Below are 25,994 nucleotides of genomic sequence, written 5' to 3' on the forward strand. Positions count from 1 at the left end.
CACCCAACCAATAACCACGAGTGGAGAAAAAGTTTTTTTGTTATCATTCATATTCTCTGAAACAAGGCCAAGAAAGGAAAAATTCTGCCGGGGTATGTAAACTTTTGAGCATAACTGTAACTATAATTTTTAACACTTTCCATAGTAATATCTAGGTGTGATGGTGATGTCTGTTTTGTGTGATTCCGTTTTGGCAGGGTGTCCTGACAATTCACTTCCAGCGTTGCCTTCTGTAGCTGATGTTCATCATTGGAACTAATGGCAGTCCTGGGCTTCTGCAGCGCTGGGGACGCACACGTATATAACAGTATACATATAATTACAGGTACCTTTACTGGCTTTTGTAGCAAGATGTCTGCTGAGCAGAGTCATGTGCTGATCTTGCTGCGGGACAACCAGCGAGCTCTTCCATGTGCACGGTGAGGCGGTATTCCTCAGCTGCTGCAGTACAGGACGGAGCTTTCCCATACACTTTAGTGCCATCGTTAAATCGCTGCTTCACCTGCAGAATGGAAAAGCACTTTAGCTCAGCCTAGAAAGTGTTCCTATAGTCCAGCCAAACTGACCAAGGACCCAAATAACTAAAGTGACTACAATACTGAAAGTCATAGGCAGATTAGTAGCGTATCCTAGATAAAGGCAATCTGTCCGTAAGATCAACCGCTCAAACCGTTTATATGGGCATGCAGGTCTTTGAAAGCTAAATCTATCGACACCTTTATATCTTCTATCTGTTGCTACATTCCTCAGAAATCAGCGTTTTCATAAATATGCAAATGAGGCATTAAGTGCTCTGGGCATAACAGAGCACTTCTCAAGCCTCTATCCCCCCAGATTGTTTCCCTGACCAGCACCAGCCTCTTTAGCTTGATTGATCTGACCTCCTTACCTGCAGTCACCCAGACAGTGAACAATCGCTCAAGCAAAAGAGGCTGGTGCTAGGTGGAAACACAACTCCAAGAGGCGAAGGCTCAGGAAGTGCTCTGTCACACCCAAAGCTCTTAAAATGCTGATTTTTTGGGAAATGCAGCAACAGATGTGAGATATAAAGGTGTCAGTGGATTTAGCTTTCAAAGCCCTGCTTGCCTATATATGAGGTGTGGGGTGGAGTGGATCCGACTGTGACAGATTCCATTTAAAAAGGGGTCATCTCATCTAGTTAAATTTGCAAAGTGCTTGTAAAATTTATCAACTTTGCAATTTAATCATTAAAAATCCTTTCTGCTCTCAAGAACAGAGGAGTGTTTAATTCCACCAATTACTGCTCAATGCCCCTAGGTTATCGGCCAAGTCTGCAGTGAATCTGAGGTGGATGGTGACCTCTGGTGTCTGCTCAAGCTAAGCTTATCCCCTTTGTTTGTTTACCTTGTTGTCTTTAGTTTGTAGTGGGGCCTGACTAGTGCTCACCCCTCCCCCTCCCTATCTCGGGCCAAGCTCTAGGCTCATCCAGGGATTAGGTTCCTGCTCAGCGATAGGTGTGGAACCTATATAGGGATGGTAGGGTAGGCAGGGTGATATTAGATCTGCCTAGGGGTCTCCACTCCCCCTTTCTCTAGTGTTTGGGCTTCCGCCCCCTCTTCCATTCGTGTTGCACTTAATCTTTCCCTCACCTTGTGTGACATATCTTGTAGTGGTAACATTGTGTCTGGAAAAAGCCATCTTTTTGTTATAATCCTGGACAACCCCTTTAAGACCACCTGATCAGGGTATATAGTATTCCCATCTGCTAAGCACCGTAGAATATAAGGCAGTGCTGGGGCTTTCCCATTATCCGGCCATTTTTACCAGTCCTGTTCAGGGACCAGGATGCCGCGCTGCTGCGTCACTTGGAGCTTGCAGAAGTGGCTTCCATGGAAATGCGAATACAAAACTACAGCTTATTATCAAAGTGCTCCTCCACACTTCCAATAATGATGATCTATTCTTAGGCTGCGTTCATACGTTGCAATTTTTGGCCACAATTGCAGCAGAAATGCCTTTTTTTCCACTGTTTTAAAAAATTGCAACAAAAACACTGCAGCTCTACTGAGATTGTGACACAAAAGCGCACGGTCACCACAGTGTGTGATCATTGGGAGTGCCGGGTGCACTATCAATATCAGGTGACACCAGCCCTCCCCCCTTGTGTACAGTGTCAGACCCCACTAATCTGATACCGACCTTTTCTAAGAATAAGTCATCAATATCAGAAGACTAGAAGGCTGCTTTAACTCTGGAACCTCCTCTAGATTAGTGATCACTCAGACTCCAGTTTCTGATGTTCACGTTGTATCCGGATGTGTGCCTAATAGAAGACGTAGCCATTATAGTCCACGGCGCTATTCACATGTCCCTGTTTTTGTGGAAACCAACTGTCTAGGGATCAAAATTATCCATACACGTCTATGGACCTGTGAAAAATCACAGAGTGCACAAGGATGGTAACGTGTGCGCTCAGTCTGCTGACATTTTTAACATTTTATCAGGTGGGAGAAGCTTTGCAATTCTTCTTTTTGTATGCAAGAAAATCACTGACCGAAAACCGCTCCGCGTTTTTAGGAAAAATCAAAATATCTGAATGAAGCGGAGTGGCGTTTCCTCCTGAGTCTTCACAATTTTTCACCTTCTCTACAGCTTAAAGGAGTTTCCCGGTTTTTGAAAATCCCTGTCCCCCAGCTGCACCCATCTTGTGCTTACTCACCCTCTCCGGGTCCATCGATGAGTCTCCGCCACTGCGGTGCTGATGTCACATCAACAGAGCTTCAGCCAATGAGTGAGCGCAGCTCATACCATCAGCGCGGCAGAGTCGCTGAGCTCACTGATCGGCTGCAGTGCTGTTGACATGACATTAGCGCTGCAGACAACACCAGAAGAGGAACAGCAGCGGAAACTCAGCAATGGACCCGAGGAGGGTGAGTAAAGGTTTTGTTGTTTTTAAAAACTGCAGCCAGGAAACCCCTTCAATCTGACTGTGGGATACTGGTGCAATGCCCCTGTTATTCCAGTATCTGGCCGGGCACCCTGATCAGGCACCGAGGCCTCTGGAGCTTCTAAAAACATCTCCTAGCCACATTCTGTGGCTCCTCACTCTACAGGGCCACCAGAAAAAGTATCCAGGGACCTCTCTGAGGACTTGGCTTAGCACTCAGTCAGTACACGGCATGTGAGGCTCTTCCAGCGTAGATGGGACTGCTAGATCTGCCTACTAATAGGACCCCTCTGTCCAGTTCTCTGCAGGGGACTCTGGCGGTGCACTGCTGGTCCCATGACCCATCCTTAAAGGGTCGGAGAGATGATCCATCCTTAAAGGGTCAGACCTCCCAGTGAAGCTACTCACAGTATCTGGATATTAGAAAAGGACAATATTGTCTCCAATCAATGCAAATCATGAAAAAAAAATTATTAAAATGTAATTATGACATTATGAAAGGCGCCAGATACATTTCTTTTTAGAATTATCTGATGCAATGTATCAGAAGGGCAGTGAGGACCGCAAGTAAGTAATCTCCAAGTATAGAGAAAAGCACATGAACTGCAGAGGGGGCGCAGAGGCATGGAGGGGGCGCAGAGGCATGGAGGGGGCGGCAGAGGCATGGAGGGGGCGGCAGAGGCATGGAGGGGCGGCAGAGGCATGGAGGGGGCGGCAGAGGCATGGAGGGGGCGCAGAGGCATGGAGGGGGCGCAGAGGCATGGAGGGGGCGGCAGAGGCATGGAGGGGGCGGCAGAGGCATGGAGGGGGCGGCAGAGGCATGGAGGGGGCGGCAGAGGCATGGAGGGGGCGGCAGAGGCATGGAGGGGGCGGCAGAGGCATGGAGGGGGCGCAGAGGCATGGAGGGGGCGCAGAGGCATGGAGGGGGCGCAGAGGCATGGAGGGGGCGCAGAGGCATGGAGGGGGCGCAGAGGCATGGAGGGGGCGCAGAGGCATGGAGGGGGCGCAGAGGCATGGAGGGGGCGGCAGAGGCATGGAGGGGGCGGCAGAGGCATGGAGGGGGCGGCAGAGGCATGGAGGGGGCGGCAGAGGCATGGAGGGGGCGGCAGAGGCATGGAGGGGGGCAGAGGCATGGAGGGGGGCAGAGGCATGGAGGGGGGCAGTGGCATGGAGGGAGGCAGAGGCATGGAGGGGGGCAGAGGCATGGAGGGGGGCAGAGGCATGGAGGGGGGCAGAGGCATGGAGGGGGGCAGAGGCATGGAGGGGGGCAGAGGCATGGAGGGGAGCAGAGGCATGGAGGGGAGCAGAGGCATGGAGGGCGGCAGAGGCATGGAGGGGGGCAGTGGCATGGAGGGAGGCAGAGGCATGGAGGGGGGCAGAGGCATGGAGGGAGGCAGAGGCATGGAGGGGGGCAGAGGCATGGAGGGGGGCAGAGGCATGGAGGGGGGCAGAGGCATGGAGGGGGGCAGAGGCATGGAGGGGGGCAGAGGCATGGAGGGGAGCAGAGGCATGGAGGGGAGCAGAGGCATGGAGGGCGGCAGAGGCATGGAGGGGGGCAGAGGCATGGAGGGGGGCAGAGGCATGGAGGGGAGCAGAGGCATGGAGGGCGGCAGAGGCATGCGGGGAAGCAGCGTCCTGTGCTGGAGGTCAGTGCACAGTGTGACATTATGAGGCGACAGTCAGTAACAAGCAGCCGGGCAGACCACTGCTGACTCCTCCTGGCCCCCGTACGTTACCTCTCAGCGCCTGGCTGGGGGCTCTCTGGAGGTCTGACGTCATCACCCCGCGCCGGGAGCGAGTAGCGTCGCCGCTTGCTGACGTCACAGGAGCTCGGCTGGTAGGATGATCGGGAACCTGGAACCGAGCGGACGTTTCCGGGTAAATATGGGACGGATGCGCGGATCCTAGCGGGGGTTTGTATGTAGCGGGAAAACGAGAAGGTGCCCCGCTGTCGTGTTCTCCCCCCGGGCAGTACGGTACCGGACAGGTCCGTGACACCGCCAGCAACAAGGGCGGAGATGGAGGATATGAAGACTGCTCTTACCGTGAGGTCCCCAGGCGGTGATAGGAATGTGAGGGAATTACACAACAAGCAGTCGCCCCGGTGTAAGGCAGTGCTCCCGTAATAAGGTGCAGTTCTGCTGTACTGACCGGCAGGGGGCGCCCGCACACCACAACAACCATCACTGGTGCCAGCGACCGCCGAGCAGTGTGTCCAGGAGCCAGGCAAGAGGAGGGGGGGGGGGGACACAGGAGCCAGGCAAGAGGAGGGGGGGGACACAGGAGCCAGGCAAGAAGAGGGGGGGGGGGCACAGGAGCCAGGCAAGAGGGGGGGGGGGGGGGGACACAGGAGCCAGGCAAGAAGAGGGGGGGGGCACAGGAGCCAGGCAAGAGGAGGGGGGGGGGGGGGACACAGGAGCCAGGCAAGAGGGGGGGGACACAGGAGCCAGGCAAGAGGAGGGGGGGGGACACAGGAGCCAGGCAAGAGGTGGGGGGGGACACAGGAGCCAGGCAAGAGGTGGGGGGGGACACAGGAGCCAGGCAAGAGGGGGGGGACACAGGAGCCAGGCAAGAGGGGGGGGGACACAGGAGCCAGGCAAGAGGAGGGGGGGGGGACACAGGAGCCAGGCAAGAGGAGGGGGGGGACACAGGAGCCAGGCAAGAGGTGGGGGGGGGACACAGGAGCCAGGCAAGAGGGGGGGGGACACAGGAGCCAGGCAAGAGGGGGGGGGGACACAGGAGCCAGGCAAGAGGAGGGGGGGGGGACACAGGAGCCAGGCAAGAGGTGGGGGGGGGACACAGGAGCCAGGCAAGAGGGGGGGGGGACACAGGAGCCAGGCAAGAGGGGGGGGGGACACAGGAGCCAGGCAAGAGGGGGGGGGGACACAGGAGCCAGGCAAGAGGTGGGGGGGGGGGACACAGGAGCCAGGCAAGAGGTGGGGGGGGGACACAGGAGCCAGGCAAGAGGTGGGGGGGGGACACAGGAGCCAGGCAAGAGGTGGGGGGGGGACACACAGGAGCCAGGCAAGAGGGGGGGGAGGACACAGGAGCCAGGCAAGAGGGGGGGGAGGACACAGGAGCCAGGCAAGAGGGGGGGGGACACAGGAGCCAGGCAAGAGGGGGGGAGGACACAGGAGCCAGGCAAGAGGGGGGGGGGACACAGGAGCCAGGCAAGAGGTGGGGGGGGACACAGTAGCCAGGCAAGAGGTGGGGGGGGGGGAACACAGGAGCCAGGCAAGAGGGGGGGGACACAGGAGCCAGGCAAGAGGTGGGGGGGACACACAGGAGCCAGGCAAGAGGGGGGGGAGGACACAGGAGCCAGGCAAGAGGGGGGGGGACACAGGAGCCAGGCAAGAGGGGGGGGGGACACAGGAGCCAGGCAAGAGGGGGGGGGGACACAGGAGCCAGGCAAGAGGGGGGGGGACACAGGAGCCAGGCAAGAGGGGGGGGGACACAGGAGCCAGGCAAGAGGTGGGGGGGGGGACACAGGAGCCAGGCAAGAGGTGGGGGGGGGACACACAGGAGCCAGGCAAGAGGGGGGGGGACACAGGAGCCAGGTAAGAGGTGGGGGGGGACACACAGGAGCCAGGCAAGAGGGGGGGGGGACACAGGAGCCAGGCAAGAGGGGGGGGGGACACAGGAGCCAGGCAAGAGGTGGGGGGGGGACACACAGGAGCCAGGCAAGAGGGGGGGGACACAGGAGCCAGGCAAGAGGTTACATAGTTACATAGTTTATAAGGCCGAAAAAAGACAAGCGTCCATCCAGTTCAGGTGGGGGGGGGGCACAGGAGGGGGGGGGACACAGGAGCCAGGCAAGAGGTGGGGGGGACACACAGGAGCCAGGCAAGAGGGGGGGGGACACAGGAGCCAGTCTAGAGGTGGGGGGGGACACAGGAGTCAGGCAAGAGGTGGGGGGGGACACAGGAGTCAGGCAAGAGGTGGGGGGGACACAGGAGCCAGGCTATGGGGCACAGGGCTGGGCAGTGAGAAGCTTTCATATAGAAGGGTTAATAATTAATATGAATTATCAAAATGCAAAGTGAACAGACAAAAGAGAAATGTACATCAGTATCTGGTGACCGCCCTTTGCCCTCATCAGTTCTTCTCAGTACTTGTACTTTTGAAGGATCTCGGCAGGAGGTTGCTCCAAACACCTTGGAGAACTGACCTCAGATCTCCTGTGTATGAGGCTTGTGCGGATCCTTCTGTCTCTTCCTGTGATCCCAGACAGACCGGATGATGTGAGATCAGGGCTCAGTGGGGCCGAATCATCACTCCCAGGATTCCCTTTTCTACTTTAGGCTGAAGATCATTCTTAAAGAGAACCTGACAGCAGGATTTTGCTAAGTAAACTCCAGGCAGTGTCATGTTGAGGCTGCTGCACTGATTAATATGATACCTGAGGTGAAGAAATTAGTCTTGTGGTTCTTGTGTAATCTGTGTTTGCAGTTTTGAGTTAATGATATGCCCGTGCTCCCTAGCCGGACTGTAGGCAGGGTCTTATCCTGGTGCTCCGGGGCCGGACTTTAGGCAGGGTTTTATCCTGGTACTCCGGGGCCGGACTGTAGGCAGAGTCTTATCCTGGTGCTCCGGGGCCGGACTGTAGGCAGAGTCTTATCCTGGTGCTCCGGGGCCGGACTATAGGCAGTCTTATCCTGGTGCTCCGGGGCGGGAATGTAGGCAGTCTTACCCTGGTGCTCCGGGGCCGGACTGTAGGCAGAGTCTTATCCTGGTGCTCCGGGGCCGGACTATAGGCAGAGTCTTATCCTGGTGCTCCGGGGCCGGACTATAGGCAGAGTCTTATCCTGGTGCTCCGGGGCGGGAATGTAGGCAGAGTCTTATCCTGGTGCTCCGGGGCCGGACTACAGTTATATGAAAAAGTTTGGGCACCATCATTAATCTTAAGCTTAATGTTTTATAAAAATTGGTGTTTTTGCAACAGCTATTTCAGTTTGATATATGTAATAACTGTTGGACACAGTAATGTTTCTGCCTTGAAATGAGGTTTATTGTACTAAGAGAAAATGTGCAATCTGCATTCAAACAAAATTTGACAGGTGCATAAGTATGGGCACCCTTATCATTTTCTTGTTTTAAATACTCCTACCTACTTTTTACTGACTTACTAAAGCCCTTTTTTTTGGTTTTGTAACCTCGTTGAGCTTTGAACTTCATAGCCAGGTGTATGCAATCATGAGAAAAGCTACTTAAAGTGGCCACTTGCAAGTTGTTCTCCTGTTTGAATCTCCTCTGAAGAGTGGCATCATGGGCTCCTCAAAACAACTGTCAAATGATCTGAAAACAAAGATTATTCAACATAGTTGTTCAGGGGAAGGATACAAAAAGCTGTCTCAGAGATTTAACCTGTCAGTTTCCACTGTGAGGAACATAGTAAGGAAATGGAAGAACACAGGGACAGTTCTTGTTAAGGCTAGAAGTGGCAGGCCAAGAAAAACATCAGAAAGGCAGAGAAGAAGAATGGTGAGATCAGTCAAGGGCAATCCTCAGACCACCTCCAGAGAGCTGCAGCATCAACTTACTGCAGATGGTGTCACTGTGCATCGGTCAACTGTACAACGCACTTTGCACAAGGAGAAGCTGTATGGGAGAGTGATGCGAAAGAAGCCGTTTCTGCAAGCACGCCACAAACAGAGTCGGCTGAGGTATGCAAAAGCACATTTGGAGAAGCCAATTTCTTTTTGGAAGAAGGTCCTGTGGACTGATGAAACCAAGATTGAGTTGTTTGGTCATGCAAAAAGGCGTTATGCATGGCGGCAAAAAAACACAGCATTCCAAAAAAAACACTTGCTACCCACAGTAAAATTTGGTGGAGGTTCCATCATGCTTTGGGGCTGTGTGGCCAATGCCGGCACCGGGAATCTTGTTAAAATTGAGGGACGCATGGATTCCACTCAGTATCAGCAGATTCTTGACAATAATGTTCAGGAATCAGTGACAAAGTTGAAGTTACGCAGGGGATGGATCTTTCCGCAAGACAATGATCCAAAACACCGCTCCAAATCTACTCAGGCATTCATGCAGAGGAACAATTACAATGTTCTGGAATGGCCATCCCAGTCCCCAGACCTGAATATCATTGAACATCTGTGGGATCATTTGAAGAGGGCTGTCCATGCTCGGTGACCATCAAACTTAACTGAACTGGAATTGTTTTGTAAAGAGAAATGGTCAAAAATACATTCATCCAGGATCCAGGAACTCATTAAAAGCTACAGGAAGCGACTAGAGGCTGTTATTTTTGCAAAAGAAGGATCTACTAAATATTAATGTCACTTTTCTGGTGAGGTGCCCATACTTATGCACCTGTCAAATTTTGTTTGAATGCAGATTGCACATTTTCTGTTAGTACAATAAACCTCATTTCAAGGCAGAAACATTACTGTGTCCAACAGTTATTACATATATCAAACTGAAATAGCTGTTGCAAAAACACCAATTTTTATAAAACATTAAGCTTAAGATTAATAGGGGTGCCCAAACTTTTTCATATAACTGTATAGGATGAGTCTTATCCTGGTGCTCCGGGGCCGGACTGTAGGCAGAGTCTTATCCTGGTGCTCCGGGGCGGGACTGTAAGCAGAGTCTTATCCTGGTGCTCCAGGGCTGGACTATAGGCAGTCTTATCCTGGTGCTCCGGGGCCGGACTGTAGGCAGAGTCTTATCCTGGTGCTCTGGGGCCGGACTGTAGGCTGAGTCTTATCCTGGGGCTCTGGGGAGGACTGTAGGCAGGGTCTTATCCTGGGGCTCCCGGGAGGACTGTAGGCGGAGTCTTATCCTGGGGCTCCGGGGAGGACTGTAGGCCGGGTCTAATCCTGGTGCTCCGGGGAGGACTGTAGGCCGGGTCTTATCCTGGTGCTCCGGGGAGGACTGTAGGCAGAGTCTTATCCTGGTGCTCCGGGGAGGACTGTAGGCAGAGTCTTATCCTGGTGCTCCGGGGCGGGACTGTAGGCAGAGTCTTATCCTGGTGCTCCGGGGCGGGACTGTAGGCAGAGTCTTATCCTGGTGCTCCGGGGCGGGACTGTAGGCAGAGTCTTATCCTGGTGCTCCGGGGCGGGACTGTAGGCAGAGTCTTATCCTGGTGCTCCGGGGCGGGACTGTAGGCAGAGTCTTATCCTGGTGCTCCGGGGCGGGACTGTAGGCAGAGTCTTATCCTGGTGCTCCGGGGCGGGACTGTAGGCAGAGTCTTATCCTGGTGCTCCGGGGCGGGACTGTAGGCAGAGTCTTATCCTGGTGCTCCGGGGCGGGACTGTAGGCAGAGTCTTATCCTGGTGCTCCGGGGCGGGACTGTAGGCAGAGTGTTATCCTGGTGCTCCGGGGCGGGACTGTAGGCAGAGTGTTATCCTGGTGCTCCGGGGCGGGACTGTAGGCAGAGTGTTATCCTGGTGCTCCGGGGCGGGACTGTAGGCAGAGTGTTATCCTGGTGCTCCGGGGCGGGACTGTAGGCAGAGTGTTATCCTGGTGCTCCGGGGCGGGACTGTAGGCAGAGTGTTATCCTGGTGCTCCGGGGCGGGACTGTAGGCAGAGTGTTATCCTGGTGCTCCGGGGCGGGACTGTAGGCAGAGTGTTATCCTGGTGCTCCGGGGCGGGACTGTAGGCAGAGTGTTATCCTGGTGCTCCGGGGCGGGACTGTAGGCAGAGTGTTATCCTGGTGCTCCGGGGCGGGACTGTAGGCAGAGTGTTATCCTGGTGCTCCGGGGCGGGACTGTAGGCAGAGTGTTATCCTGGTGCTCCGGGGAGGAATGTAGGCAGAGTCTTATCCTGGTGCTCCGGGGAGGACTGTAGACAGAGTCTTATCCTGGTGCTCCGGGGAGGACTGTAGACAGAGTCTTATCCTGGTGCTCCGGGGAGGACTGTAGACAGAGTCTTATCCTGGTGCTCCGGGGAGGACTGTAGGCAGAGTCTTATCCTGGTGCTCCGGGGAGGACTGTAGACAGAGTCTTATCCTGGTGCTCCAGGGAGGACTGTAGGCAGGGTCTTTCCTTGGTGCTCTAGGCCAGATCAGCAAGATAAGACCTGCTCACAGGCCGCCCCGAAGCACAAGTATGTGCCTCATCATAGAGAGAGAAACAGGGGCGGCCTATGGACAGGTCTTCTCACCGAGCTTCACTGTCCCTGGAGACCCTCATCATTGTAACACTCTCCAGCCATTTGACGACCAAACTGTCTTCTGTTACAGCCAGATATTTATGTTTTGACTCATCGGCCAGAGCACCTGCTGCCGTTTGTCTGCACCTCAGTACTTTTGTTTTCACTCTTAGTTGAGTCTCTTGACCTTGTTTCCAACTCAAATGTATGGTTTTTGGCCACAATTCTCCCATAAAGACCGCTTCTGACCAGACTTCTCTGAACAGTAATTGGATGTAGCTGATGTCAGAAGTGGAATTTTCCCTTACACCTCACAGGACCTGAACACAGCTGCGCCTTAGAAAGCTCGGCCATCCTGACTTCTAAACACACCCCCCTGACAAAGCTGGATAAAACGCGCATTGGTGCGCAGGGCTACACACCTACAGTGCTGGTAACCATTATTGGCACCCCTTAATTTTTCTTCAGAAATAAATGGAAATGTACCAAAGTTATATCCTCAGGATTTTTTAATTAGTTGTCCAAAGTAATACAACAATAAAACATTGTTTTTCAATTTCCATGTTGCAATTTCAAAGAAGAAACAGAATAAACAGCATGTGCGACAATAAAGGCACCCCTAATTAATACTTGGTTGCCCCCCTAATTAATACTTGGTTGCACACCCTTTTGCATTGCTGACAGCCTCCAAACGTTTCTTGTAGCCATCTATAAGCTTCTTGCACTTCTCAGCTGGAATTTTCTCCCACTCTTCCTTTGCAGTTTGTTCAAGCTCTTGAATGTTTGCAGGTTCTTTTTCCCAATGGCAGATTTCAGCTCACCCCAAAGATTTGCAATGGGATTGAGGTCAGGACTCGTTGCTGGCCATTTTAAAACAGTCCATTTTTTCTTTTTCAACCATTCCTGTGTACTTTTGGATGTGTGCTTTGGGTCATTGTCTTGCTGGAGGACCCATGATCTTCAACTCAAACCAAGTTTTCTTATACTGGGTAGGAGTTTTCACTCTAAAAATCTCTTGATAATTCTCTGATTTCTTGATTCTTGTGATACGGTAAAGGCCTCCAGTACCTGGTGCAGCAAAGCAGCCCCACAGCATTATGGATCCTCCACCATGCTTAACTGTTGGTTAGGTGTTCTTTTCAATATAAGCTTCATTGCGCTGTCTGTAATCAAACTGTTGCTTTGCATTGACAAAAAGCTCTATTTTTGTTTAATCTATCCACAGAACATTTTCACAGAAGGATTGTGGTTTGTCAGGGTACTCTTTGGCAAAGATCAGTTGTTCCTTTTTATGTCTTTTCTTCAGCAATGGTTTTTTCCTTGACCTTCACCCATAAAGCTCTGCTTGGTTAGTGTGTAACGTATGGTACTTGTTGAAACCATGACGCCAGACTGTTCCAGGTTGGTCTTCAGGGCTGTGGATGTTTGACGTGGTGTTTTTTTCCACCATTCGCACCAACCTTCGAAGACATCTCTTCTCAATTTTCCTCTTTTTCCCACATCCATGGATGATATTAACGGTTCCATTCTTGGCAAACTTCTTAATAACATTGTGCACTGTTGAAACTGGGATATCAAGGTCTTTGGAGATGGCCTTATACCCTTTGGAAGTCTTGTGTTTGCTGCTAATAGCAGTTCTGATGATCTCAGACAGCTCCTTTGTCTTCACCATTGTGACAAAGGAACAGGGCCTACTATATGGCTTTTTAAAACAGAAGTCATCATTCATTGGCTAATTCATGTCACATGGGCACCGACAATTAATCACAGGAGAATCTCTTTTGTGATTTACCACAGGCGAGGCAAAATGTGTTTCCATACTAAATTAATGTAAAGGATGCCAATACCAGTGACACAGCAAGATTTATGTTTTTCTATTTTTCCCTCCCATTGTTTTTGGTTTTAAATTATTGTTTCTCATTTGCTCCTTTGTATTTAACATGAGTCTCTATACAGAAAACTGTTTCACTTGATTCATTTTTTTCAGGAGATATTCCACATTATGTACTTACACTTCATGGGGCCAATAATGATGAGCAGAACTGTAACAAGGCTGCACATCATTACTATGTACGTCTGCCTCTTATACTCTTCTATATGATGTATATATTAACCACTAGGGGATGCGCTGCAATAGATATACGGATCTGTTTATTGCATTGGGAGGTTTGTTGTTCGCCCTCCATTCTGTTACTCTTTTTTTAACAAAATCCATTATATTTTATATTTAATAAAGTTGATATATTTGTGAGATATTTTGTAAGTTTCCTTAGCCGTCCCTTCATCTATAGTTCTTAGCGTTGTCCATTTCTTGGTGTCCTGGATGTTTGGAACAATCTCCCTGCCGAGTTCCTTCAAAATCTATGTACAACTGAACCTTCAAGGATTGATGCTGTTGTGAGGTTGTGGCGTGGGTCTGTACGATCGGCGGGGGTGTATACGATCGGCGGGGGTCTGACTGCTAGGACTCATCCTGATTTTGCACTTCATACATTTATGCACTTTCTCAGCTGTTTGTGGCACTTTCACTTATTCTAGTGAATATGGCCGGCTGCGGTCCTTTGCACAGCCGGTGGCTAGTAGTACTGCTGTAAAGGGTAAACTTAGAATGGGACTCTGCTACGTTGAGAGTACTGTGGTGTGCATTGTTACGCTACGTGAGCCCTGCAGACAGTCAGCGGCCATTATTAGGCTGCTGCACTCTCACTCCCTCTGAAGAATGTTGGACAAATGGAAGAAGTGAGAGCGCGGCTGCTGATTGACTCCGTGCCCACATGGCATAACATCTTACACAGCACCAGTCCGGGAGGTCGGTATATGGTGTTTTTATTTTACAAGCGAGACTACTGCATTTGAAAAGGGTTTGTCTAAGTGGTGTGCAACCCCTTTAAGTCATTCCGTATACATAGATTAGGGGACAACTTGCTGTTCTTGGAGGTCAGACCACTGGGATCTCCCGCGATCCCTAGATGGTGATCGTATAACCCAGGAACCGGGCTCTGCAGAGTACTGCCTTGAGTGTGATGTACATGCATTCATTGTCTATGGAAGCCCAATTACTATAGGTTTATCAGTGACAAACTCAAGCTTGTGGCTTTGCTGCTTACACTACATGTGGTATTGGAATGGTCAGGCTTCTGCATACGTTTTTGGGCTGGATTTTATGATGCCATCCCCTTTTGCTTTCCTCATTGGATTCATTCATATTTGGGGGTTTACCTGGATAGCAAGCTAGACTGGAAGTGCCACATGGAGAAGGTCTACAAGAAGGGGATGAGTAGATTGTACTTCCTAAGGAAGTTAAGGTCTTTTAATGTGTGTGGCAAAATGCTTGAGGTGTTCTACCAATCCATTGTGGCTAGTGCCACCTTTGCGGCAATAATTTGCTGGGGTAACAGTGTGCGTGTTGCTGACGCCAACAAGCTCAACAAACTTATCAAGAAGGCTAGCGCGACGGTGGGCCTACAGCTTGGGACTTTTGAAGAGGTGGTAGAGGATAGGATTAAGAAGAAGTGCAGAGCTATAATGGGCAACAACACACACCCGCTTTATGAACTGTTTGCGAAACAGAAGAGCACATTCAGCAATCGCCTAATACAACTAAGGTGTAAAAAGGAAAAATACAGGAGATCGTTTGTTCCAACAGCTATGGGGGTGTTTAACAAATGTCTGAAAAGCAATGTCTAAAGCATTCCAAATGTTATGTTATCATATGTGTCATGTTCGAGATCTGTGTTCTGCTGCTGTGATACCGCAATTTCCTCCGGGATAAATAAAGTATATCTTATCTTATCTTATCCATGCTGTATAAACCCAAGCTATGTCCACCCACTTCAGTCCTAAAAACTAGAGGGATGGAGATTTTCTTCACAAACATTGCCTCTTTACGGACGGTATCCCAATTTACTGGACACTCTGTCCATCTTCTGTCGCTCTTGGCCCAATGAGGTAAAGGAGACAGATTGGTGAACCAACACATTGGTAGCATACATTGGTGTATGCTTGTATGTATACTGAATGAAATGAATGCATTCATTGTACTTGTGTCGGGGTCCTGATGATACCTCCGCAGATATACATTACACTTGTGTGGGGGTCCTGATGACACCTCTGCAGATATACATGACACTTGTGTGTCGGGGTCCTGATGACACCTCTGCAGATATACATTACACTTGTGTGGGGGTCCTGATGATACCTCCGCAGATATACATTACACTTGTGTGTCGGGGTCCTGATGACACCTCTGCAGATATACATGACACTTGTGTGTCGGGGTCCTGATGACACCTCTGCAGATATACATTACACTTGTGTGCGGGTCCTGATGATACCTCTGCAGATATACATTACACTTGTGTGCGGGTCCTGATGACACCTCTGCAGATGTACATTACACTTGTGTGTCGAGGTCCTGATGATACCTCTGCAGATGTACATTACATTTGGGTTTCTACATGAAGCTGAGCAGTGAGTTTCTTGTATTGATTGGCGGTGAATGCTTTGTGTCACCGGCTGATACTTGGCTGTGATTCCCATTCTCTGTCTCGTAAGAATGCTAGCTAATCTAAGAGTGAGATTCATGGAAAGACACTGATCCGTACCAGACCAAAATATGGTTGTATCACCTCAAATGTAATGTAACTGTGGCTGGTGATCTGTGCCCTGGAACTTTTGAGGAGTTCATGTAAGTTGTGTATCATTGTGTCTGCAGCTCCTTTCCATATCATGAAAGTCCCCACAGACGGCCATGGATTCCTCCCAGGTTTATCATCAGACGTCTTAACTAGGACATCATCGCATAAGGCAGATCTAGAACTTTTTGCTAATCTCCCGATGATGTGAACAGGTTTTCCTAATTACTTGACATAAAGGCAAGGATAGACACCATGCTCTGCTGCTGGAGCGAGTCCAGAAGGCTGGGAGCACTGGGGGAGGGGAAGACTAAGTGATGGGGATACTAGAGGAAAGTGGCACTGCTGTGACTACTAGTAAAAGCGAGCAGTGCAATGATAAGGCACTGCTGTGACTACTAGTAAAAGCGAGCAGTGCAATGATAAGGCACTAATGTGACTGCTAGTAAAAGCGAGCAGTGCAATGATAAGGAACTGCTGTGACTATTAGTAAAAGCGAGCAGTGCAATGATAAGGAACTGCTGTGGCTACTAGTAAAAGCGAGCAGTGCAATGATAAGGCACTGATGTGACTACTAGTAAAAGCGAGCAGTGCAATGATAAGGCACTGATGTGACTACTAGTAAAAGCGAGCAGTGCAATGATAAGGAACTGCTGTGACTACTAGTAAAACTGAGCAGTGCAATGATAAGGCATTGATGTGACTACTAGTAAAAGCGAGCAGTGCAATGATAAGGCACTAATGTGACTACTAGTTAAAGCGAGCAGTGCAATGATAAGGCACTAATGTGACTACTAGTGAAGGCCAGCAGTACAATGATAAGGCACTGATGTGACTACTAGTGAAGGCGAGCAGTGCAATGATAAGGCACTGATGTGACTACAAGGGAAAGCGAGCAGTGCAATGATAAGGCACTGATGTGACTACTAGGGAAATTAAGCAGTACAATGATAAGGCACTGATGTGACTACTAGTGAAAGTGAGCAGTGCAATGATAAGGCACTGATGTGACTACAAGGGAAAACGAGCAGTACAATGATAAGGCACTGATGTGACTACTAGTGAAAGTGAGCAGTGCAATGATAAGGCACTGATGTGACTACAAGGGAAAGCGAGCAGTGCAGTGATAAGACACTGATGTGACTAGGGAAATTAAGCAGTACAATGATAAGGCACTGATGTGACTACTAGTGAAAGTGAGCAATGCAATGATAAGGCACTGATGTGACTACAAGGGAAAACGAGCAGTACAATGATAAGGCACTGTTGTGACTACTAGGGAAAGCGAGCAGTGCAATGATAAGGCACTGATGTGACTACAAGGGAAAGCGAGCAGTGCAATGATAAGGCACTGATGTGACTACAAGGGAAAGCGAGCAGTGCAATGATAAGGCACTGATGTGACTACTAGTGAAAGCGAGCAGTGCAATGATAAGACACTGCTGTGACTACTAGTAAAAGCGAGCAGTGCAATGATAAGGCAATGATGTGACTACAAGGGAAAGCGAGCAGTGCAATGATGAGGCACTGATGTGACTACTAGGGAAATTAAGCAGTACAATGATAAGGCACTGATGTGACTACTAGTAAAAGCGAGCAGTGCAATGATAAGGCACTGCTGTGACTACTAGGGAAATTGAGCAGTACAATGATAAGGCACTGATGTAACTACTAGTAAAAGCGAGCAGTGCACTGATAAGGCACTGCTGTGACTACTAGGGAAATTGAGCAGTACAATGATAATGCACTGATGGGACTACTAGTGAAAGCGAGCAGTGCAATGATAAGGCACTAATGTGACTACTAGTAAAAGCGAGCAGTGCAATGATAAGGCACTGCTGTGACTACTAGGGAAAAGCGAGCAGTGCAATGATAAGGCACTGCTGTGACTACTAGGTAAAGCGAGCAGTGCAATGATAAGGCACTGATGTGACTACTAGGGAAAGCGAGCAGTGCAATGATAAGGCACTGATGTGACTACTAGGGAAAGCGAGCAGTGCAATGATAAGGCACTAATGTGACTACTAGTAAAAGCGAGCAGTGCAATGATAAGGCACTGATGTGACTACTAGTGAATGCGAGCAGTGCAATGATAAGGCACTGATGTGACTACTAGGGAAATTAAGCAGTACAATGGTAAGGCACTGATGTGACTACTAGTAAAAGCGAGCAGTGCAATGATAAGGCACTGATGTGACTACTAGGGAAATTAAGCAGTACAATGATAAGGCACTGATGTGACTACTAGTAAAAGCGAGCAGTGCAATGATAAGGCACTGATGTGACTACAAGGGAAAGCGAGCAGTGCAATGATAAGGCACTGCTATGACTACTAGAGAAAAGCGAGCAGTGCAATGATAAGGCACTGATGTGACTACTAGGGAAAGCGAGCAGTGCAATGATAAGGCACTAATGTGACTACTAGTAAAAGCGAGCAGTGCAATGATAAGGCACTAATGTAACTACTAGTAAAAGCGAGCAGTGCAATGATAAGGCACTGATGTGACTACTAGTAAAAGCGAGCAGTGCAATGATAAGGCACTGATGTGACTACTAGTGAAGGCGAGCAGTGCAATGATAAGGCACTGATGTGACTACTAGGGAAATTAAGCAGTACAATGATAAGGCACTGATGTGACTACTAGTGAAAGTGAGCAATGCAATGATAAGGCACTGATGTGACTACAAGGGAAAGCGAGCAGTGCATTGATAAGGCACTGATGTGACTACGGAAATTAAGCAGTACAATGATAAGGCACTGATGTGACTACTAGTGAAAGTGAGCAATGCAATGATAAGGCACTGATGTGACTACAAGGGAAAGCGAGCAGTGCAATGATAAGGCACTGATGTGACTACTAGGGAAATTAAGCAGTACAATGATAAGGCACTGATGTGACTACTAGCGAAAGTGAGCAATGCAATGATAAGGCACTGATGTGACTACAAGGGAAAACGAGCAGTACAATGATAAGGCACTGTTGTGACTACTAGGGAAAGCGAGCAGTGCAATGATAAGGCACTGATGTGACTACAAGGGAAAGCGAGCAGTGCAATGATAAGGCACTGATGTGACTACTAGTGAAAGCGAGCAGTGCAATGATAAGACACTGCTGTGACTACTAGTAAAAGCGAGCAGTGCAATGATAAGGTACTGATGTGACTACAAGGGAAAGTGAGCAGTGCAATGATAAGGCACTGATGTGACTACTAGGGAAGTTAAGCAGTACAATGATAAGGCACTGATGTGACTACTAGTAAAAGCGAGCAGTGCAATGATAAGGCACTGATGTGACTACTAGTGAAAGTGGGCAGTGCAATGATAAGGCACTAATGTGACTGCTAGTAAAAGCGAGCAGTGCAATGATAAGGCACTGGTGTGACTACAAGGAAAAGCGAGCAGTGCAATGATAAGGCACTGCTGTGACTACTAGGGAAATTGAGCAGTACAATGATAAGGCACTGATGTGACTACTAGTAAAAGCGAGCAGTGCAATGATACGGAACTGCTGTGACTACAAAGGAATGCGAGCAGTGCACTGATAGGGCACTGCTGTGACTACTAGGGAAATTGAGCAGTACAATGATAAGGCACTGATGTAACTACTAGTAAAAGCGAGCTGTGCAATGATAAGGAACTGCTGTGACTACAAAGGAAAACGAGCAGTGCTCTGATAAGGCACTGATGAGACTACTAGTGAAAGCGAGCAGTGCAATGATAAGGCACTAATGTGACTACTAGTAAAAGCGAACAGTGCAATGATAAAGCACTGATGTGACTACTAGTAAAAGCGAACAGTGCAATGATAAGGCACTAATGTGACTACTAGTAAAAGCGAGCAGTGCAATGATAAGGCACTGATGTGACTACTAGGGAAAGCGAGCAGTGCAATGATAAGGCACTGATGTGACTAGTAAAAGCGAGCAGTGCAATGATAAGGCACTGCTGTGACTACTATCGAAAGCGAGCAGTGCAATGATAAGGCACTGATGTGACTACTAGGGAAAGCGAGCAGTGCAATGATAAGGCACTAATGTGACTACTAGTAAAAGCGAGCAGTGCAATGATAAGGCACTGATGCGACTACTAGTGAAGGCGAGCAGTGCAATGATAAGGCACTGATGTGACTACTAGGGAAATTAAGCAGTACAATGATAAGGCACTGATGTGACTACTAGTAAAAGCGAGCAGTGCAATGATAAGGCACTGCTGTGACTATTAGGGAAAAGCGAGCAGTGCAATGATAAGGCACTGATGTGACTACTAGGGAAAGCGAGCAGTGCAATGATAAGGCACTAATGTGACTACTAGTAAAAGCGAGCAGTGCAATGATAAGGCACTAATGTGACTACTAGTAAAAGCGAGCAGTGCAATGATAAGGCACTGATGTGACTACTAGTAAAAGCGAGCAGTGCAATGATAAGGCACTGATGTGACTACTAGTGAAGGCGAGAAGTGCAATGATAAGGCACTGATGTGACTACTAGGGAAATTAAGCAGTGCAATGATAAGGCACTGATGTGACTACTTGTGAAAGTGAGCAGTACAATGATAAGGCACTGATGTGACTACAAGGGAAAGCGAGCAGTACAATGCTAAGGCACTGTTGTGACTACTAGGGAAAGCGAGCAGTGCAATGATAAGGCACTGATGTGACTACAAGGGAAAGCGAACAGTGCAATGATAAGGCACTGATGTGACTACTAGTAAAAGCGAGCAGTGCAATGATAAGGCACTGATGTGACTACTAGGGAAAGCGAGCAGTGCAATGATAAGGCACTGATGTAACTACTAGTAAAAGCGAGCAGTGCAATGATAAGACACTGATGTAACTACTAGTAAAAGTGAGCAGTGCAATGATAAGGCACTAATGTGACTACTAGGGAAATTGAGCAGTACAATGATAAGGCACTGATGTAACTACTAGTAAAAGCGAGCAGTGCAATGATAAGGAACTGCTGTGACTACAAAGGAAAGCGAGCAGTGCACTGATAAGGCACTGATGTGACTACTAGTGAAAGCGGGCAGTGCAATGATAAGGCACTGCTGTGACTACTAGTAAAAGCGAGCAGTGCAATGATAAGGCACTGATGTGACTACTAGGGAAAGTGAGCAGTGCAATGATAAGGCACTGATGTGACTACAAGGGAAAGTGAGCAGTGCAATGATAAGGCACTGGTGTGACTACAAGGGAAAGTGAGCAGTGCAATGATAAGGCACTGATGTGACTACTAGTGAAAGCGAGCAGTGTAATGATAAGGCACTGCTGTGACTACTAGGGAAATTGAGCAGTACAATGATAAGGCACTGATGTAACTACTAGTAAAAGCGAGCAGTGCAATGATAAGGAACTGCTGTGACTATAAAGGAAAGCGAGCTGTGCACTGATAAGGCACTGATATGACTACTAGGGAAAGAGAGCAGTGCAATGATAAGGCACTGATGTGACTACTAGTGAAAGCGGGCAGTGCAATGATAAGGAACTGCTGTGACTACAAAGGAAAGCGAGCAGTGCAATGATAAGGCACTGATGTGACTACTAGGGAAAGCGAGCAGTGCAATGATAAGACACTGATGTGACTACTAGTAAAAGTGAGCAGTGCAATGATAAGGCACTGATGTGACTACTAGTAAAAGCGAGCAGTGCAATGATAAGACACTGATGTGACTACTAGTAAAAGCGAGCAGTGCAATGATAAGGCACTGATGTGACTACTAGTAAAAGCGAGCAGTGCAATGATAAGGCACTGATGTGACTACTTGGAAAAGCGAGCAGTGCAATGATAAGACACTGATGTGACTACTAGTAAAAGCGAGCAGTGCAATGATAAGGCACTGATGTGACTACTTGGAAAAGCGAGCAGTGCAATGATAAGGCACTGATGTGACTACTAGTAAAAGCGAGCAGTGCAATGATAAGGCACTGATGTGACTACTTGGAAAAGCGAGCAGTGCAATGATAAGGCACTGATGTGACTACTTGGAAAAGCGAGCAGTGCAATGATAAGGCACTGATGTGACTACAAGGGAGAGGTCAACACTGCCTATGAATGTGCGTGCATTTGCACATTTAATTCATTACTGTAGGAGTGCATTTTTTGTCCATATATTTTCGGATGTCATATCTTACCCAGTTATTTTGAGGTCTAATTATGCACATAGGTGAGTCAGTAGAGACAGGGTCCATCCAAGAAGATCATTTTGTTGCTGATGGATGCGGGCGGGTGTTTCCCCGGAGTGTGAGCCGGCGTTTCCCCGGAGTGCGAGCGGGCGTTTCCCCTGGGTGCGGGCAGGTGTTTCCCCGGAGTGCGAGTGGCTGTTTCCCCGGGGTGCGGGCGGGCGTTTCCCCGGGGTGCGGGCGGGCGTTTCCCCGGGGTGCGGGCGGGCGTTTCCCCGGGGTGCGGGCGGCCTTTTTCCCCGGGGTGCGGGCGGCCTTTTTCCCCGGGGTGCGGGCGGCCTTTTTCCCCGGGGTGCGGGCGGCCTTTTTCCCCGGGGTGCGGGCGGCCGTTTCCCATGGGTGCGGGCGGCCTTTTTCCCTGGGGTGCGGGCGGCCTTTTTCCCCGGGGTGCGGGCGGCCTTTTTCCCTTGGGTGCGGGCGGCCGTTTCCCCGGGGTGCGGGCGGCCGTTTCCCCTGGGTGCGGGCGGCCGTTTCCCCTGGGTGTGGGCGGCCGTTTCCCCTGGGTGCGGGCGGCCTTTTTCCCCGGGGTGCGGGCGGCCTTTTTCCCCGGGGTGCGGGCGGCCTTTTTCCCCGGGGTGCGGGCGGCCTTTTTCCCCTGGGTGCGGGCGGCCTTTTTCCCCTGGGTGCGGGCGGCCTTTTTCCCCGGGGTGCGGGCGGCCTTTTTCCCCTGGGTGCGGGCGGCCTTTTTCCCCTGGGTGCGGGCGGCCTTTTTCCCCTGGGTGCGGGCGGCCTTTTTCCCCTGGGTGCGGGCGGCCTTTTTCCCCTGGGTGCGGGCGGCCTTTTTCCCCTGGGTGCGGGCGGCCTTTTTCCCCTGGGTGCGGGCGGCCTTTTTCCCCTGGGTGCGGGCGGCCTTTTTCCCCGGGGTGCGGGCGGCCTTTTTCCCCGGGGTGCGGGCGGTCGTTTCCCCTGGGTGCGGGCGGTCGTTTCCCCGGGGTGCGGCCGGCCGTTTCCTGCTATGTAGCAGCACAGGGAGCAGGTTATCAGCACGTCCCCAGCAGTATTAGGTGCATGTCAGTTTGGAGTCTCGGGTTGTAACGCGCTGTATTTCAGATTTGCCTTTACAATCACATGAATCCAGAATCTCCCTGTAATCGCGCTGATCAGGTCTCCGAGGCCGAGATTTGTCTCCGAGGCTTTTATTTGTGGTTTCTCCTCTGTCGAAGCCCCTGTATTACCGCGGGGGGCTTCTGGCTGTAGATGCAGCAAGGGGGGAACTGAAAATAGAACTAGAGGAAAAGGTTATCCCCATCGGGACACCAGCGTGTGTTCTGGGGGCACTCGGTGCTGAATCCCTCCGTGGTCGGCTGATACTGCCGGGAGACGCACGAATGAATGAAAATTACAATCGTGACCAGAGTTTTACAAAGTTTATGGAAAGGGGTAAAAGAAAATGCTGAGAGCAGTCCTTGTCTGTACGATAGGAAGAGTAAGAGCGTTAATTGCATTGTACACTTGTGCTTCCAGTGATGGAGGAAGAATTAAAGTCTCTGCCTCTGGAGAACGCAGCGATCCTGTCCGAGGGCTCCCTGCAGGATGGACACCGGCTCTGGATCGGGAACCTGGACCCCAAAATCACCGAGTGAGTGTTCACACAGAAGGAAACTGCTGCAGCTTTGGGTTTTTTTTTCTGCAGTTGTTTTTTGCTTTTTTTTTCCCCCTTACTTTTATTAGAAGGGGTTCATGCCGATCTTATCTGTTCCTTCCATCCAGGTATCATCTATTAAAACTACTACAGAAGTTTGGCAAAGTGAAGCAATTTGATTTCTTGTTTCACAAGTCGGGGCCGTTGGAAGGACAACCCCGCGGCTACTGTTTTGTGAATTTTGAGACAAAACTGGTAAGTTTATGTTAATGGTTCCTCATTCACACATTGAAGAATACAGCGACTTCTGAAAACGTGAGATCAGCTGTTCAGATGCACATGGGGCAGTGCAAATGTATGATATTTATTATATTGCCCCATTTTCATTAAATGACATCACTCTTTCCGCTGTACCGACAATGCTCTGCCTCGGAGTAACCCTTGACTCTGCCCTGTCCTTCAAACCACAGATCCAAGCTCTCGCCACCTCCTGTCACCTCCAGCTCAAAAATATTTCCAGAATCCGTGCTTTCCTCAACCCTCAATCTAGTAAACTGCTTGTGCATGCCCTCATCATCTCCCGCCTCCACTATTGCAACATCCTCCTCTGCGGCCTACCTGCTAACACTCTCGCACCCCTCCAGTCCATCCTTAACTCTGCTGTGTGACTTGTTCATCTCTCGCCTCGCTACTCCTCTGCTTCCACCCTTTGCAAATCCCTTCACTGGCTTCCATTTCCCCAGCGTATCCAGTTCAAACTACTGACACTGACCTACAAAGCCATCCATAACCTCTCTCCTCTGTACATCTCTGAACTAATCTTCCGATATATTCCCTCACGTAACCTCCGGTCCTCCCAAGACCTCCTTCTCTCCTCCACACTTATTCGTTTCTCGCCCAATCGCCTCCAAGACTTCTCCCGAATATCACCTATCCTCTGGAATTCTGTGCCTCAACACGTCCGATTATCCACCACACCTGGATCTTTCAGACTGAATCTAAAAACCCATCTCTTCAAACAAGCTTACAGCCTGCCATGACCCCGCTGCCTCCTCAACACCACCGGAGCTACCGCAACCCCCAACCTACTGTCTCCTTTCCCATCATCCTGTAGAATGTAAGCCTGCAAGGGCAGCGTCCTCTTCCCTCTGTACCAGTCTATCATTGTTAGTTTACTGTAAGTGATATCTGTATTTTGTATGTAACCCCTTCTCATGTACAGCGCCATGGAATCAATGTCGCTATATAAATAAATAATAATTTTCATTATCGGGATCATGCCATGTCCAGAAATGCTATTTGCCTTTAATATGGGGTTAATCTGCAGGTAATTAGCGTTGCAGTCATGTCTGTCTGCCGTACTGGAGCAGCTCCTATAGGAGAACATGAAGTTTTATTCTCTCTGAAGCCGCTTGGTTTTTGTCAATGTCACCGTCACCGTCACTGTACTATGAGCGGCCGTAATCACTACCCGGCAGTTTGATTGACAGCCTGCTCTGCACACATACGCTGTAGAGCACACAGTGTCCGGGAATGATCACAGCTGCACCTGCTGTGTAGTTAGTGGTGACTGGTTGGCTGGGTGAGAAGCCTCTGACTGTGGTCTAAGGGGTAACGCCTCTACTTGTGGAGAGTGACATGCCAGTGTAAGGAGACTTTTGGCCATGCAATGCTCTTCTGGGAAATTAAATATACAAATTTCCTCTCTGAAATTTGCGTCTTTAAAGGAAACCTTTCTTCAGGATTTTGCAAAGTAAACTACATACATTGTCAGGTTGGCACTGTTACACTGATTAAAATGATACCTGGGTTGAAGAAATCTGTCTTGTGGTTCTTGTTTAATCTGTGATTGCAGTTTTAAGTTAATGAGATGCTCATGCCCCGGATCGGCTTGTGGGCGAGTCTTTTTTGGTGCTCTGACCTCATCATCATCATCATCATCATTCTGTAACAGCGCCAACCTGACAATGCCTGTAATCTACTTAGCAAAATCCTGATGACCTGTTTCCTTTAATTTCCCAGAGGAGCATTGCATGGCTAAAAAGTCTCCTTACACTGACATGTCACTCTCCACAAGGAGAGACGTTACTCCTTAGACTCTATTTTTTAGTATTAGCTCCTGACGTCAATGGTCCTTCTGTTTGTCACCCTAGTTACACAACTTCTGCATAGATCCATTTATGTCTCACATATACATATATTACGTGATAATCATAATTTATCACATGGTGCCCATGCACTGTCACAAAGGATAGTTATGACAGATCAGTGGGATTAAGAAGGGGTTTCGTCTGGGTTTTCCCACCTTGTAATATCATTATGATCAGTGGGGGTCCGACCTCTATAGGTTTTCCTAGTGGCCGTGGTCCTCTCCCAATACTGAGCCCCGTCCCCCGGCCTTTTTGCTCTGTTTTGTGACCTCCATGGCAGTTCCAGTATCAGGCTGGCACGGTGACGTGCAGCTCCAGCTGTCATTACAGCCATAGACTGAATGCAGAAAGCATGCCATGTTTGTTCCCTGGATATAAATCTTATGTGCTTAGGGAAGAAATCTGATACCAAGGCTCTCGTAATCAGCCTATAAT

General features: G+C 49.6%; 2 protein-coding genes across 4 annotated transcripts in view; one reads left to right on the plus strand and one right to left on the minus strand.

The window, feature by feature from the left end:
- MRRF (mitochondrial ribosome recycling factor) overlaps positions 1-5,087 on the minus strand; it is a 41,441-nt gene extending 36,354 nt beyond the window's left edge. Inside the window, exons 1-4 of one of the 3 annotated variants that reach the window (XM_073639731.1) lie at positions 4,953-5,064; positions 4,645-4,762; positions 2,161-2,284; positions 330-502 (exon numbers count right to left, since the gene is read on the minus strand). In XM_073639731.1, the coding sequence (XP_073495832.1) occupies positions 330-483 (154 nt within the window). In that variant the 5' untranslated portion in view covers positions 484-502; positions 2,161-2,284; positions 4,645-4,762; positions 4,953-5,064. Of the gene's footprint in view, positions 1-329; positions 503-2,160; positions 2,285-4,644; positions 4,763-4,952 lie in introns of all 3 variants that reach the window. The other 2 variants (XM_073639730.1, XM_073639732.1) reach the window with 2 other exon arrangements.
- The window catches only part of RBM18 (RNA binding motif protein 18), a 39,228-nt gene continuing 17,886 nt past the window's right edge, over positions 4,653-25,994 (plus strand). Inside the window, exons 1-3 of the mRNA XM_073639733.1 lie at positions 4,653-4,786; positions 23,292-23,406; positions 23,538-23,664. Coding sequence (XP_073495834.1) covers positions 23,294-23,406; positions 23,538-23,664 — 240 coding nt within the window. The 5' untranslated portion in view covers positions 4,653-4,786; positions 23,292-23,293. The remainder of the gene's footprint in view (positions 4,787-23,291; positions 23,407-23,537; positions 23,665-25,994) is intronic.

This window comes from Phyllobates terribilis, unplaced genomic scaffold, assembly GCF_046119375.1.
Source record: "Phyllobates terribilis strain yellow unplaced genomic scaffold, ASM4611937v1 Scaffold_7__3_contigs__length_470593459, whole genome shotgun sequence".
NCBI classification, from domain to species: Eukaryota; Metazoa; Chordata; class Amphibia; order Anura; family Dendrobatidae; genus Phyllobates; species Phyllobates terribilis.